We start from the raw sequence: 17,469 nt of genomic DNA on the forward strand, positions 1-17,469 counted from the left end.
AGAAGAAAAACTTTCAACTTATTTTTTCACATAGAATCTGGGTTATAATATCAGCAACAGGGCGCACTGGTAATTCACGTGGATTCATTGTCACGAATAGAACGAGATTTTCACAGCGAGAAAAATGTATTACTTCGTTTTGTCGGACGTTAACGAAGCAACCGCTATTGTATGCATGTTTGGACTCCAAACAAATCCCGAGATCGCAATCCTCGTTTTGCTACTCTGTTCCAAGCGTTAGGAAAGTTATGTAGTTGTGAAATAAATTCGTGACCGGACTACCAGGTGACTCCGATCACAGGTAACACCGTGTTTATCCGCTCCGCTGAATTATACATTTTTCTCTGTGTGGGCTACAACGCAAAGCATCGATGACACCACGCGGCCTTACGGGAAACTTTAACGAGATGTATCGGTGCTATTTCGTTAATTCCGTGAAGGTACTCACCAAACGGTTCTCGAAAACTCTCATGTAAGCACGTGAAACAGGGACAAGAAACTTACCTGAAAAATAAAAAATGATAACGATTAGTATTATGACGTTTTTTTTAAATTGAATCGCTGCTACAATTATGGGTAATGACACAGTGAGATTTAGATTAGTTAGTTGCGATTCGAATTTGATACATGTACATCATAGTGAATAGGCGTTTATATCTTTTAACTGCTACGATATGATCGTAGAGTACCCTAAATGATATTAAATGATATCTATGTAAGTATTGTTACAATGTTCGTTCGCGAATAACATGCGATACTAATCTTCAATGGGGTGCGGCCTTCTCATTTTCTAATTACATACATAATGCTAAAGATAGTCTTGGTTTGGGGATGGGTTTACAAATCAAATGTAGTCTGAGAATATAACAGAATCTTGTCAACGTTTTTAAATTTTTATATACTGAAACATAAGATAATAACGGTAATAAGAATCATATACAAATTTGAGGCTAAGGCAATTTTTTAGAATAACATAATTAACCGATTCAATTTTTATATTAATCCAGCGAGGGAAACATTTTTTGTGCAATTATTACATACAATTCCTAAATATGTATATTTATTTTGATATGTCTAATTTGAAATAGAAATTCTTGTATTTATTTTATGATGACTTTTATTCTTAATTTCTTTATTGGAATGCTGCAAAACTTATATTTTATCGTAGCAATTAAGGGATATTAATTCGGTAAATATATAGTCAATTACTTACTAGTTAATGTATGCACATACCAATTTCATTGTCTACTAAATGAATACATTTACTAAAAATAGTAGACACTTATATTCTTCTCGACACTTTCGCTAAACTGTCACGTAAATGCATACATTGAAACGTCAGCATATACCTTTACTAAATTTTACGCTTTCACTGTGATATATGCAAGGAAAGGGTGGTTCGAGAGTTCGTAGCTTACAAGTGAACGAGCCAGCGAGCCTTAAATGAAGAAAATTTATCTATTTTTCAAGGTAAACAGCATTTTCTTACTTCAACAATGCTAATTACTTCTCTCAGTCATTTATTAAAATTATCAGTTGCTTATTATAATTCAACGATAAGAAGTTTTCAACTTTTTGTATTTAAATAGAGAGATATATGGACAAATTTTGAACAAATGTAACGAAAATTGTTTCAAATTCTATTTTGGAACTTTACGTCTCGAATTTTGCAATTTAAACTTCATATAATACAGTAACAACCTCTGATAATATGATATCATAATTCCATAATGATATGATAACTATAATAGTTATGAATGACGTAATACCATAAACAAACTCTACTCCGTGTCACATTGAATGTAATATGTCCACATTGTCCACCTCGACAGTATATTCATCACATTTATCAAATAAATTCTGTTCCATAATGGTTACAAAATTACAAAAATTATTATTATAAAGAAAAATTCGTAACATAAAAGAATACTGCGAAATACATCATAATCATGTACCAACAAATGTCAACAATTTTTCATAATTTTTTATTCCTTTTTGTACTCAAAATATCGAACGACTCAAACGAAAAATCCATGCTAGATCACAGCAACCCACGCAACATAAAATATAGTAGACATTCAATCCAGTAGATTTCAATCTCGATCAAACGAGCTCGTCAACGTGAGTTCACGCGCATCCTTCGCCCACCCTTCGAGTGAAAAATCGAAGCTCAGTAGGCGCGCGTATTCGCGGACCGATCATTCCCATCGAACATCGTTTTCCCGTCGAAACGTTCCTTTCATTGCTGTTCCCGTTCGTGCGAAGAAAAGACTTGGTCGCACGTCGCAAATACAGCTTCGAGCTATTATTACGCGCTCATTTACAACCCCCTTAGCCCCGTACCTTGAGCAAAGAACAAAACGGAAGCTCGGTCTTTTACAAGAAAAAGGCAGCGCACCGTCGTGAGCCGAGAGCCGCGGTGCCGTGAGCCGTTCCCGTCTCGGTTGATGTGAAACGAAGTTTTTTAAAAGGCACCGTCATGCAACTATCAACGTGCATCGCGAGGCCTTCTCGTTTCTTTGCGTTTGTTCGGCTGGCCGAGAGACCGTGCACGCTCCTAACGTAAGGAGCGATTGTTGTCGGCAATAGGCCTGTCGCAATCGGAAGTTTCGTCTTGCAACCGTCGCTCGGCCGTTTCGCTTCGGTACGCCGGCGAGAGCCAACAATCCCGCTCCAACGATTCACCGGAATCGGACGGAGAGAGACCATTTCGATGAACATCTCTCCAGGTTCATCCCGAGAATTTCTTTCTTTTTATTTTTCTCTTTTTAGGGAGGGGAAAACGTAGAAGGTTGATTGCTTGGCTGAGATTCGAAGACAAGTGATTTGGTGGATGATTACTCTCATAACTGGACCATTCGGATATTTTAGCACCCTTTGTTAATATAATTGCACGTAGAAGTGTGTGTATGTATAATCGTATGGGAACAAATACACGTCAATTAGCGTAAGTTTAAATAAACGTTAAAAATGTTTGTCTATGCTTCCTTTTGTCATCGATTTTAGAAAATTTCAGTTTAATTTTTATTTCATATTTTAAGCGGAAAAACCACCGATATAAGTGGCAAGAAAGATACAAGCGAAAACATGGGGATAGATTGCATATACTCGATAATATCGAGTGAATGAATTTTTAATTCGCAGTTGCATAGGATCTTTAATTTATTGAATAATCATTGGATCGATTGAATGTTCTGTGCAGTCACGGCAACCCGCATCAGCGTTGAGCCCAAGGAAATTTATCATTCAGGAAAATGGAATTGAAAAGGAGCTAAATGCGGACAGTCCGTTACGCTTCTAATAAAAATCGTTAAACTCAAAATAGGCGTGCTCGATACGAGTTTAATCGGACTTTGCCCTGATTTATAAGCCAATGGAAAATAGGTCTCGGATCGTTAACCACTCGGGAGTCCTTGAGCGTATAAGGCGTTTTATACTCCGAGTAAACGATCGAGGGAAAGTCACAATACTTAGTTTACGATACACCAAAGGCGTAACTGTCTTCCAACCATAGGCGTTCAACTTGTTCCAACGAACCATTAACCATTCCTCCCGGAATCTCTTCAATTTGAATATCTTTCAATTAACGAATATCTCTCTTTATTGAAATGCAAACATAAAACATTGGAAAGAAAATATGAGATACATTTCTACAGAAACGAACTTGACACCTGCAAATTTACACAATTCAATAATACAAACTTAACTTGAAATTCCTTATTCGATCACGAGTATATTTCCAATTCATAAAAATCTTAAAAATGAAGGAAATTAAACGAAAATCGCTAAGTACATTCTTATTATGGAAAAAGCGCGAATTTGAAACATGGTATCCGAATCGGTGATTCCCATATCCACCAATGAAATATTCGAACAAGGTGGCTGACTATGGCGCCGCACTTGGAGCCAGCTTAGTCGGTAAAGTTGAACATCGACGATAACTCCCTCACAGTTATCAGCGGTCCCGGTCGATACAACGACCGTTCTCTAAGTGCCAGTTGGCTTCGTAAGATTGGTCCACGATGATCGTGGCGTCAGCAGCGTCATCTGACGTGGTATTCAGTACCATTGCGGCGACCGGCCTTGCAAGGCTGCAGGCCATCGAACTCTTGGCCTACTGCCGCGCTACGTAATACGTGTACATGATGCGCGAGAACGAGGATAACCGGCATGCAAGAGGGAAAAAGGACGAGCGATTCTCGGTGGGAGCGGTCTCTAACTCTGAAAATCTGAAAGAGTGGTGGGCGAGGCCAGTGCTGTACGATCAAGGTGTGCGACCACTTCAGACAAGCTGTCCAGTATGAGTTTCCGAAATTTCATTTCACGGGATAGGATCAGAGATGCAATTAAATGGTGCTTCAAACGAAATCAAAAAATTGCAAATTGCTAGAATAATTTGGAAGGGTTCCAATATTGTGGCTAGGTTGAAGGTAAAGCGTCGCCTTGAACGAAACTGTGCAGTAATAAACGGTAATTGAAACGGCAGTTGGTACTAGGAAAATATTTGAATGTAAATATACGAACGACTTTAAATAAATGTTTGTTATACTAAGGAAGGTTTCTTTGAAAGGAAGTTTGTTTTAATATCTGCTGATTATTGACAATTTATTACACCTGGCTTAGCTTGATCTTCTATCTAAAAGAATTTTCTTGCTACTCCCTTTTCTTTTTCATTAGTGATAATAATTCGCCTACTTTTTACTTATGTCATGTTTTATACAAATACTATAAAGTACTACGACAACAAGTATAGTAAAATGAAGAAATTATAGTACATTTAACGAATACATTGTTATTTATGTATTATGTATAAACGAATACGTAAGTAGAATCTGTATTTGTAACTATCAACCAAACCTTCAAGAGCGACGATGCCAAGTTACAGTTTCATTACCAATACTAACTAAAATCTAGCACCCTATCTAACCAACCCTCTAACCAAACCTAACCCAAATCCGTATTATGCAAACACCACTCTCCAAATTACGATGGCCGGAAAACAAATAAAACGGTTCCAGCGATAATCGACAACGAGCAAAAGCCCACCAGCGAGGTAGCAGAGAATTGCACCGGTACCATAATGGCGAAGCCCAAATGCACGAAACGCAAAGTGCCCTTTGCCGCGGTTATTCGTCGTTCGCAATATTCCTGAGCCATTCAACGTCCCGGCATTCCTGCGACGCGCGTATAAAAAAGCTTTCAGTTGGTGAGAGGCGGTTCGTTTTATAAATGGGGAAGCAGCACGGTATGCTCGGGAAAAAGGGGAGGAAGTGGTGACGTCGGCACAAGGAATTTCATCATATAACTAGAATGCAAGGTATCAGTCGGTTTTAAGCGCGCCACAGGAGGCCAAACCGTGCCACGGTCGCGTTTCGAAGCGGGGCTTCGCTGTCGGACGCACTTTTACCCTACATCGTTCTGTAAGCTCGTTAACGAGACGAGTCTCGTGCGCAAACCTGACGGCCGTAAGAAGGGAATTAGATTGTTAAGGGTGTGAATTACTCCCTCGTCTCTCCTTCAACAGAAATCTTTATCCTTTCGCTTTTTTTAAATGTTACGCATTTCACTGTTTCACACAAGCTTCCTTTACTAGGGTGAGCGGTTTAGCGGTTGTATGGTTCTGTGTTTATGCGAGTGACGTGATTCATGCAACAATGGGAATTTAATGACCGTAATTTTTGTGTGGACACGTTTACAATAAAAACTGGGTGCTCGTTTTTGCCATGTTTGTAGTCTCGTTTTTATTAGTGTCCTTTTTGTGGAATGTTGTTGGTAGTTGCAAAAGAAAATACGGAAAAAGCGTGATGTATCTGTTTTTTGCTCTTTTTGTTTTTCTGTCTCTCTTTTTTTTTTACTAGAAAGAAATTTTAAAATTCAATACACTGTGAAAACTTAAAAAATAGGTATTATTTTTTGAGAGATTATAAACCTCTGCAGAGTTATAAATTGTTCCTCTTTTCCAATTTCGTTAAAAAATTATGTTTAGCCAAAAATGATGTGAAAATCGGAAAATTAACAAAAATGGACTTTATCATATTGCTTCCCTGCGGTCTTCATATATTTTCTCTGAAGAGCCATTCGAGGCACGATTCATTTACACACCATGTATTTTCGATGCTGATGAGAGTTCAACGCTTAATGGAATATTCTGTCGTGTTACGTCGTTTATTGCGCTCGTGAACAACACGGTACCAGGTTTTTAATTACTTTTTCTCCATTAAAAATTCTAAATTTAAAACTGTTTCCTCGCGTGTCATAATTTTATAACTATTTCTTTCAATTTTACAACTATAACGAAAATTGAGACTGGGTATGATTACGAATTCCTGCATGAGATAAATGTAGCGAAAAGAAAAAAGAAATTTATATGCAAAGAAGCTCTTTCAGAGTAGACCGCTCGATTGAATGTAACTGAACTGTAAACAGGTCTGATACACGAAAGTGCACTCTACTTTGCCAGAATTTCCTTTCCCCTTGGCGGCTTCCATCTGTTTACGTCTATTTACCAAACTAGGCTTGAATTGCTCGACGTACTACTTGCCCGCTCGTTTGATGTGTCCCGAAGGAAATCGCGAGACATTATGAACTAACCCTTGATATAAAGTATAACTTGGAAATATCTCCTTGTCGTCGAACTTCGGTTCAGCAACGTTTTTGTAGTTCAAACTTCGGGAAAATCGAATTTCTTTGATCCGCGTAATTTTCTTCAATAAATACAATAAACGAAATTTCGTTGAATTATACATAACAGTCTCATTCGTTAATTTAATTTTGATTATCAATAGCACAAACTTTGAAAAATAAATACACCATACAAATAATTCAATGCGTCGCTCAGTAACCGAGCCATAAAAAATTCTAAAGATAAAGTTTCCTGGATTAAAATGTATTGCATATTCGATATCATCCACTAGACTTTTATTGATCGTTCAACTTCCATAGCACAGTTACCTCTAAAAATACTAATTGCTTCGTTTCAACAAATAATTCCGTACAATCAGGGATTTCTTCTTTACGAAACAAATATCGGCCATTTAAAATCTCTCTGAAATTGACCGCATCGTCCAACAGTGGTCGAAAAAGAGAATATTTAGGGGAATCCTACCAAAAATTCACACGATGAATGCGACGACTGTGTGTATTAATTCTATTATACCCTTTAACACTGTGTGTAATAGATGCTAGAAATTGATAAACGGACAAACATCGGCGGAATATATAACGTACATTTGCTTAGTGTGTGGCCGACACGAACGGTTAATGGCAAACTGCCTGACCCCGTAACCCTCAGACCTAACAGATATATACAAGTGTGATTAATACCTGAACGCGTTACTTCGAAGTTTCCCTTTTCCGTAAAACCGGTGCACTAGGTACACGTGTATGATGTGATCGTAACGTAATAACGGGCGACATTAAACAGTTCACAGCAACAATTTCGTTCATCGTCCTCAACCTTTTCGCTCGACGAACAGAATCTTTGTCTCGCAATTATTAATCGTATCGCAAGATTCCAGATGAAAAGGAAACTTAATGTGCAAGATCTAAATTTGTTCACGTTGTTAGATCGTATTTATAGAAGCGACGATGATTATTTTCGCGTGATTCATGAAAACACGAAAATAACTGTTCCGATGTTTACTTCGTTCTTTGCGAAGGGGTTAATGAAGAGAAATATTCTTTTTCTTTGGTTGCATTTTATTTGCACTGTGTTTTTGCCTTGCAGAAATTACTTTTTACGGTGTAAAAAGTACAAGATGTTTGGGAATATCCGTGGAATCTCCTTTCATCCTTCCAATTTGAAAGCCATCTCGCGGAGGCGTTTATCGACCCAGCGATAATGACGCTAAACCACACAAATTGATGTTAATTCGACCTTTGGAACGATGAGATTTTAAAATTTGAGAACAACAGACACCGGTATTCCCTTTCTTTCGCTATAAAGAATGTTTAAAACACACGATATTTCGATCGATTTTGATAAATGAATATATTAGGTTGCATTTTACAATTTTGCAACATTCAATAACGATTTTCGTTTATGCATAGTTTTATTAAAAAAACACTCTTCTATCAATCCTTCAATGATGTTTAAAGCAACAACGTTTTACATTTTTAAGGCGCAATATAAATTTTTTTATACAAATATAAATTTGTCGAAACTGTCATCGAAATGGCAAGAGCATGAATCGATAAATTTAGCGAAATCACGATCAAGAAAGATATATCAATAAAAATGATTCATACTTTGATTACAAAATTTCATTACTAAAATAACATAGTTAAGTAATGAAATAAGGAATCGATATAAAGTATGTTCAAAACAGTCCAGGCATAATTCCTAAGCAGAACGCTTAGAAAAACGTGCAAAGCACAAAACATCAAGCCGGCCGATTATCGTATATCGATGGTATGTACGGAACACGTGCGGTAAATAGCAAAGTGCCTGACCTCGTAACCTGTAGATCCTAGAGATGTGCCTCGTTATTTCAGCATGATACATGAACAGGTAGCCCAACGTAAGAACGCTTAACAATAAAGATAAACTCTGCAAAAACGCAGAAAGACCTTAACCTACGGCAAGACAAGTTAAATGACAAGTTAAGTGAAACAAAGTCGCACGCTTTACATAACGACAATAATCGAGCCGTGACAATTAAACGCGACACATGTTAGATAATTATTCGTGATCGCGGACGAGGATTAATTACCTTGTTAAACGATATTCGAGCACGATTGGTGAGTATCAGCAGTAAGCAACAAAATCGTTGACCTAGTAACATTTGCGAATACCTCTCCGATCGAAAAATAGATGTTTTCGATTCTGGAAAATGAATAACGTTGAATATCGCTATTTGACTTCCGTCAGAATAACGGTAAAAATAATTCTAGAAACGAATTGTCGTAGAAAAAATATTCTCCACGGAAACGTCTCCGGTTTTCCGGAGAATCACAAAGGGATGAAAAAATACACTTTGTTTTTCATCAAACAACAATAATAAAAGTCAGGAGGACCTACAAAATTCGTATTAAATCGAGGATGAAACCTTCGGAAGCCAGAGTGAACGCAAGGATGGAATGTGCGAGTGTAAAAATAAATGAGCGATGGGTCGTTAATGCAACGGTACATACCGCTAACAAGGCGTGCTCGCGTGGATTCGGCGTAAGGCAAATATTATAATCGACGAAGAATACGCCTCTAAACGCCTATGAATGGTTAATGAACAGGGAATATTACAACAAATATTGCCTCGTAAAGTTTCCCATGGTACCGGACATGAGCTACAAACGGCAAAGTGCCTGGCCTCCTAACCTCTAGACCCGGCGCGAGATGTACCTTGAGAAATGGCTGTTCGCGTGAGCATCGATTCATTCGAAGTCTTCCTTTTTCCGTTATGCGTAATACGCGTGCATGACGCCGCGCGCTTCGCCGCGGTCCGGGACGAAGGCGATTAAAACGGCGCTTTTAACGCGCGAAAGCTTCGTCTGCGCGCAGCAGTCATCGTAATATCGTAATAATAAGGCGGTTAAAAAATTGCCCGGTTAACTGTGATTCTAGCACCCGCTTGCGGCTACCTCCGCGCACCTTCGCCACAACCGGTTCCATTATCTTGCCGAACCGAGTCTCAATGTATTCGCCATTGAACGACCGGCGTGTTACGATAACAGATCCGTCGACGCGCTACCACAGTACTGTTAAGTAATATTTCGTGTCAGCGATTGGGTTGACTGGCAGGAAGACAATGGACAATAATTTATGATTGTACGAATATATTCCTGATTGGTTGGTATTTTTGGAGTGTTAATATGCTTCGCTTGCACGTTGACATTGATAAAAGACTGTTTTATTTTTATTACTGTGGAATGTCCTTTTCAAATTAACCTGCTCGCTTCCACAGTAGTTTAGTAAACCAATAAGAACAATATAACTGAGCTACATATATGTTGAGCAAGTTCTGGAGCGTTGCCTAAGGTTCCTTTCATTACTTCATATCACAGTTTTGGTTCCAAATACAATTCATATGTTTTAACTCCTATTTAGTGCAATGACGATTAGATGACTCATAACTGTTTGGATTACCTCATGTAATTTTGGAGGGGTGATTTTTATCTTTTCCTTCGCACGATAATGCTCATTGATTACCGATACTTGTTAATTAAGGTATATAATGCAAATTGATATAAGATATGTTAACATTTCTGTATATTATTACTAGATTCAAAAGTTACATTTACATAAAAAAATAACAAACTACATAAACAAGACTAGCATGAAAAAGAGACACGCAAGTGACTAAATAAGTAAAAATATATTGCAATACGCCTTAAGTTTCAAAATCATCCCTCACTGTATCTAACTTTCAATATAATTCCACTAATTCTTCCTCCAGACTTTCCGCGACCCCTCGATTCACCGTTGTAAAGTTCCAGCGATGCTCGATGGAAACGTAAAGCGTAAAAACAAACGGCGATATCGTGCGCGATACTGCACCGCGGCAACAGCGGTTACCCATAAGCCGTAACAATGAATCAAGCTAATGTAGACGGAACTGGCTGGTTCGCGGGAGAAGAAGTCGATGCCGGCGACAACGTCTGCTAAGATATAAAGAAAAAGGAGCAACCGTATATCAATTGTAAATCAGTAGCAAATCCTGCCGGCAGAGGGATCGCAATTTTTCCACGGTTCGACGAATTCGCGCCGCTTCGTCCCGGGGCAAACGTTTTCCTTCTACTCGAACGAGCCGCGTGTTTCAAAGAGAACGGTGAGACAGCACGTGGTGGGTACTCGCGGATCACCGAAGTAACGGTGTCCGGTAACCGCGTCAGAGCCGGTGCTAGCGGTACTCGAAAGCGTTCCGTTACTCGACCGACAGATCCGCTAACGCGACTCGCGCTCTCTCCTTCCCGCCGCTAGCCATTCTCTGCCCCTTTCTCTCCCCGCCATGGGATGAGAAGCGTGCACGAAAAGCGCCGGCATATCGGGCCGCTCCGTCTCGCTGTACAACCCGCGACGAGTAATGGCCCTTCATTACGCGGCCAAAGCGAACAACCGACCTCGACCATCTCTTTCCTCTCTGTAGCTAACTCAACTTTGATTTATACCCACTGCCACGTGGACCTTGCCCCTCTCGTATCAACAGTCTTTTTGTATTAACGGACGCTTTCTTCTTTTACTTTGGTGCTTGGAATTTGGACGTTATTACATTGAGGAAGATATGGAAGTTTAACATGTTCAATTGAGGTACTTGTATAATACGATGGGGCCAGGATATGGCGAAGTCGCAATTATGGATATTGAAGCATTTATGGAGAATTTAAATGTGCACGGATATTTATACAAGGCATATACAAGGCAATGTAATGTATTCGTTATAATATTCAAGGGACAAATGCCTGTTCAGACTGCATTTTTTAACTGTGTTCATAAAAAACAAGAATTTAAAAACGGAAGAATTCCTTTTGCAAAATATGGCAACAAATATTTGTATCAGAATTTTTCTCTCTTCCTAAATAGAGGGAATTAATATTTGCGATTCATCTTCTTGTTATAAAAATTTCAGTATTAAAATATTTCTTTAAATTATAAATTTTATCAATGAACACCATCCATCTTTCTTTGAGTGGCTGCCATTATTCGATAGTTTAATTTTGGCCCGTAAGCCAATATACCGTTGATCGTAGATGAAATCTAATGGTTTGATAGAAGTTTCGACGCTGACTTGGCCATTCGATATGGTAATAGCGGATTCTGAACGTTCCTGATCCCGTGAGGAGTGGCTTTGGCTGCGTGAACAGCATTCGGCTATGCGAACTAAAGAACGATTCAGACTGGCGTAGTTCGTTATTAGTTATCGCAAAATGTTCACCTTGTGATGGCATCACCGATATGGATATTTGCCAGACAGGTTACATTTTTGTGTTACGTTTCCGTGTACAGACAGACGGACTGTTTGCCTGAGATGTTTATCATCTGATTGGGTCGAAGATGGATCGATGATTTCGTTAATAGAAAAATGACGCAGTTGTGATTTATGTCAGGAAGCGGAGTAGGTCCAAGCACAAATCTTTCTAATGTGTATATTTAGCACCTGATAGTTGCTGAATATATCTAAAGAAATAATTATAACGAAGCTGATTCAGTATCTGAACTAATAGAGGAATCTGATAGTTTTATATAAGAGAATCTTCAAATAGAAGAACATTTATTTATAGATATCTCTTATAGTGATTATTTTATACTTGTAAAAAATATATGCGTGAATGATACAATACAATGTACATACTAATTATATTCAAGACACTGAATAAATATCAGTGAAGATAATAAAGGATAAAATATCCATGTAGAAGTAACATTTTTACTATGCACGAACTTTTTAATGTGACAAATTGTGTAACTTCTGTCTACAGCTGAAACCATCTCAATAGTACAAATTCTTTGAAGTGAATATTATCTGGTTTTATTTTAATTTAAAGATACGACAACTTCGTGCGTTACAGTTTAGCAACAAAAGCCGACTGATCGAATAAGCAAGGACGCAGAGTTACGTAATTCCCGAGCATACTTTTAATTACAAATTTGCCAAATTGAATTTCTTTTATGAAAATTTACGTAATATGATCGAGAAACTGTCTCGAGCCTCTTCGTACATCTGAATCAATTGATTCAGTAATTACTTCACGATCATTTAACCGAGCCAAAATTAATTTCGTTAATTAAAATGCGACGCAGGAGTTCAAAGCATTCCCCAGGAAACATTACGTGTTCGACATTGATCCGGTTTAGTTTGGCGATGCGCCATGTAAGGGACCTTCTACGTAGATATTATCGCGTTACAGTCGGAGCATTCTCGAATATCTGAAACTTTCACCTATATTTTGTAATCAATGCTTTATAGTTGCCATTTAATCGATTCATTTAATCAATACACGATATCAAGAAACCTGCAAGCTTCTTCACTTAGAGAAACCTCCACATGGCATCAGTTTGACTTTAAGAAAACAGAGACGATCAAGACACAAAGTAGTATGTATTTGACTCGCTGAACCCATTCAACTTGCAAATGATCGCCAAGTTTCTATCTACTCCCTCGTCCATTGACGAGGATCATTATCCTTCTTAACAATTCGTTAATAAAAAATTTAATTAAAACAGACGTAAAGTAACATTCAACGCTCGGTGTTAATATTACATCAATATTACATCCTGCTTTCTTTACGAAAAAGATTCTAGAGAGATGACAATCACACGAAGCAGGCGTTAAAAGTATCCCTAATGCCTCTAATCGAATAAAAGCAATTTAAATTGAGATGCCTATAGATCTTAAATATAACCCTACCGGAAGATCTCGATCGTTTCCTATTCGTACCTGTGCCCGTGATCGGTGGAGACGCCAACTGCGAGCTGCTTATATCCGGTGGTTGTTGATTTTGTTGAGTTTGTTGCTGTGGTTGCGACTGTTGCTGTTGTTGCTGCGGACTATTCGCAGCTACCTGCACGGAACCCGGACTTGCCGCGCTTTCCGCCATTTTATCTTTTTCTTTTTTTTTCCTTACGTTCCTCCTTTCTTCGATTCGCGTTGCGACTTTTTTCCCTCTTTTTCGCATACAGTTGCTCTTTAAACTTCCATTAACGACAGTCGCGACATTTTTCTGGCGTTCGAGAAGAGAAAAACGTGATTCGAACGTGATCGACTGTCACACTGTTCCCGTTTTCGCTCCGAAGCTCGGCGATTCGATGCGACGAGGCGAGTAGATGCTGAACGTATTGGATCAGGCACGTTTCTATCTCGCTCCGCAGGTGGAAAATTGTTACCCTGACTCGTACCTGCGCACAGCTCGCCGCTTCTGCTCGATTAACGAATTTCTTCACACTTTTCGATCATAGATGTATATATATACATATATCGTTTTTTGTAGTTTTCTCTTTACACGTTACAAGATAGTACTTTTTTTTTACATATATCTTTTATTCATGTTATCTCGATAGACCTTTTAACAACGCGTCCGTTCGTGTGCTGCCTCTGGTACCTTCTCCTCTCTTATCCTGGTTTATTGCTGATAGACTTTCCCTCTCTTTCAGTCTTGCCTCCCTCGTTTTACGATCAGGCTATCGTTGTCAACGGCCTGAACCAGCACATTACGCTCTTATAAGGAGAAAATTCCTCGACGGTTGCCACGCAATCCCGTTTGACATCAGAGGACATTACGACGGCTTCGAATCGCGATTCAGATGCCATCTCTTCCGCGAACGAGATTAAAGATGCACTGTCAAGGACTGCCCCTGTGTACCGTTCGATCGATCGTACTGTCGACCCGGCAAAAGTTCGACGATTCGATTAGTTTGGCAAGCTAGTCAACGGTATGCGTTAATTCTTCCCGTGGTCGCATTCGTGCGATCGAATCAATGGCGGCTGATACGTTAACGAGATCGATGGTGTATCGAGGATGCAAGACATGGAAAGATAATCGGTATACGATCAATTTTTACCGACCTTCGTGTACTTTTCTCGTGTATAGTCGATCATTATCATTCTGTGCTTGTTGATCACGATTCGTTCCCTGGACGATGAGATGAGTAAGAAGGGGAGTCTTTTAATCACGATAAATAAAACTTCATAAAAATTTCGAGAAAGACGATGAAATTCGAGTCGAAAGTATGTACGAATATCGTTCGCCGTTGAAAGAGTTTCTTTTTTTTCTCTTCGATCAGTCGTCGATTTTTGTCAGTCACTTAGATAAAGTTTCGTCTTCGAGCTATATCTTCAGTCCCCTTTTGAAAATGAAAGGGAACAAGGTGAAAAACTAGGAATTTCGGGCACACCCAAGGGAGTAACAAGCGAAAAATCGCGAAAAATCAAGAAAGCTTATAAGATACAACAATGTATATGTTTCTTCGTCGATCAGTCGAGAGAAGAGAATAATCTCGAGGCACTGTTTATCGTATCGATCGCAAAACGTTGTCGACCTTCGTTACTTTGTAATGAAAGAGATCGACGTCGATCTTCTTTCACGATAAAGACGAAGGGAAAGGAAGTTGAAACAATTAAGGTACGCGAGATAAATTTGAGAACAAGACACAAGGATTGTAACAACGATTGCGTTACGTGTCCACGATCCACGTATCAATAATCAGTCAATCGAGAAAGGCATAAAATTTAGGCACTCTTCACCTTGTATCAACGATATCTTAATTCAGTTACTTGACTCGATCTACTAGACGATCCAATGAAACTAAAGAACCGCGAAAAACGATCGAGATTAATAATAATATACCCTGAACACGGTAACGTCGGCGATAAATGTTAAAAAAAAAGAAGTAAAAAATCTCCAAAGCGGAGTAACGAATACAGGAAAGATAGAAAAAGGCAAAGGGAATAGAGAGTCTGGAAATTTTTACACCTAGAACGATCAGTCAGAAGTACCGATTGAAAATACTTAGGCACTCGTTTGTCCTTATATACGTTATGTACGTGTATTTACGTATTTGCGTTGTGTACATATGTATGTGTACCGTGTTGATATCGACCCTTTCGTATCCTCGAACGTTACCCCTGTCAGGGGAAACACGAAATGGAATTACGAATACCCCGACGCGGCACGCCAACAAACGCAGGGGAGAAAAGCTGAAATAGGGTGGCGAGGAAAGAAAGACGGCTAGGGTAGTAGGAGTGGAACGGCGAGTCGATAGGTCAGTGGGTCTCGTTCAAAGAACGACTCTCTTCGATTCACCCGCGCGTTCGTACGCGCAGCTACGTCGCCCTCCTGTCTTCTAATGCCCACTTCCTCCACCGGTCGGTGTCCTCTGATGCGTCAATTTACCTAGTCGATTCGATATCTAGTAGTAACAGCAACAGTAAAAAAAAGGAAAAAGAAATGTGGCGGCAGAAACAAGGTGGGGCAACGAGTCGATAGGTCAGTAGGTCTCGTTCAGAGAACTGTTCTTCGAGGGAGTTTCATCCAGTTCGCACTTTCGGTTTCAATGTTTCTGCTCGTTAATCTGGACGCACTAATTGCAGACCCGTGCGTCATGAGTTTTCTAATCTTCTTAAAGATATATACGCGTCACTGGCAGGGATAAGACACAATTAACGACGTTGACTCACGAATTTTTCCCGAATAAAAAAAGCACTTTGCACGAACGACTGTCAGGTCTGTTTTCTCGTAACTTACAGAACTAATGGCTTGTTGAGGGCTGTGTCGGTTGATAATTGTCTGTATGTTTGACAAAGGTTGAAGTTTGGAGGCGCCCTTAACACTTTTTTGGGGTTGCTGATCCAAATCTCAAGGAACGAGGTGCACGCGTTTATGTGCGACCTTCGCCACGACTAATTCGGTAGCTACGGTCTTCGGTCGATATTCCGTTAACAACCAGCTTCGTCGTTCAACATGACGTCGTGCAACGTAGCGAAACAATTTGATACCCGCGTTCGCGTTTCCTGTTCCTTCACATTTCGCCTCGTCCCGATCGTCCACTCTTCGATCGATTTCCTTCATCGGACTAACGTCCCACGGAGCAAACCACCAATTATCGTTATTTCAACAAGTACTATAATATCACGTAATTTCAATAGTTCTTTGAGGAACACGATAACACGATAGACGATATCAGTCTCAGCTGTAAAATGCGACGAAAGTTCAGTCATCGACTAGACGACGTTTTGCAAGCTTCAAGTATTCACACGAGGGAGCACTGCGAAGGATCATCGCATGCTTGAGCGATGTTTCTTTAATCATTGTCCAATCTCTCGAATCTCGATGAAGGTACCACGACTTACGATCCACCTAATTTCCATAATTTTTAATATCACACGATAGATTTAGTGTCAAGCTCTGCTCCGAGATGAATTTTGGCCAAGGATCACGACACTCGTACACAGAGAACGAGTCAGACCGCCAGTCGGATCCACTTGGCCTCGTGGGCTTTACGTCATTGTCGTCTCCGTCATCCTGGCTCGCTGGTACGTGACCGTTCGTCCCCTCGATTCTGGCAGGAACACAACACGGTACCACGAAAACAACACTTGTAAGAGAACCCACGTCGCAGCTGTCGCGCGTAGATCGCGTCACGAACGGAATCACCCTCGGATGTTTCGAAAAAAAGCTCGTGGTGATGTCGTTTCAGAGCTGAACGTCTCGTTTCGGCTATGCACTTCACGGGGAACCAGTGGCTCGAGCTTAAAGCGACCGTCAGCAGATGGCAGCCAGTGTTGAGCCACCGTTCACTACCACCCCGCCCGGATAACACTGATTCATATATCCATTTCCCTCGTAACTGATTATCCCTCTTGTCAACATCCCTCGTCAACTGATCCGGCCACCGCTCTAATGTACCAACGTCTCACACTTTCTTCCCGTGTTTCGCGACGATTTCTATGGGGTCACATCGCTGATAGAAATTACCCGAAATATATCGAAATGTTCTATCTCCGAGGCCTGTGTAAGAGGGAGAGTTTCATTGGTTCAACA

General features: G+C 39.8%; 1 protein-coding gene across 6 annotated transcripts in view; it reads right to left on the bottom strand.

Annotated features, from left to right (window-relative positions):
- LOC126919626 (probable nuclear hormone receptor HR3) overlaps positions 1-17,469 on the bottom strand; it is a 137,016-nt gene that overhangs the window by 101,470 nt on the left and 18,077 nt on the right. For 3 of the 6 annotated variants that reach the window (XM_050729093.1, XM_050729088.1, XM_050729087.1), the window contains exon 1: positions 13,341-17,310. The exons of 1 other annotated variant lie outside the window; for it this stretch is intronic. In XM_050729093.1, coding sequence (XP_050585050.1) covers positions 13,341-13,608 — 268 coding nt within the window. In that variant the 5' untranslated portion in view covers positions 13,609-17,310. Of the gene's footprint in view, positions 1-13,340; positions 17,311-17,469 lie in introns of those variants that run through there. 2 more of the 6 variants (XM_050729094.1, XM_050729089.1) reach the window with 1 other exon arrangement.

This window comes from Bombus affinis, chromosome 8 (assembly GCF_024516045.1).
Source record: "Bombus affinis isolate iyBomAffi1 chromosome 8, iyBomAffi1.2, whole genome shotgun sequence".
Classification (NCBI taxonomy): Eukaryota; Metazoa; Arthropoda; class Insecta; order Hymenoptera; family Apidae; genus Bombus; species Bombus affinis.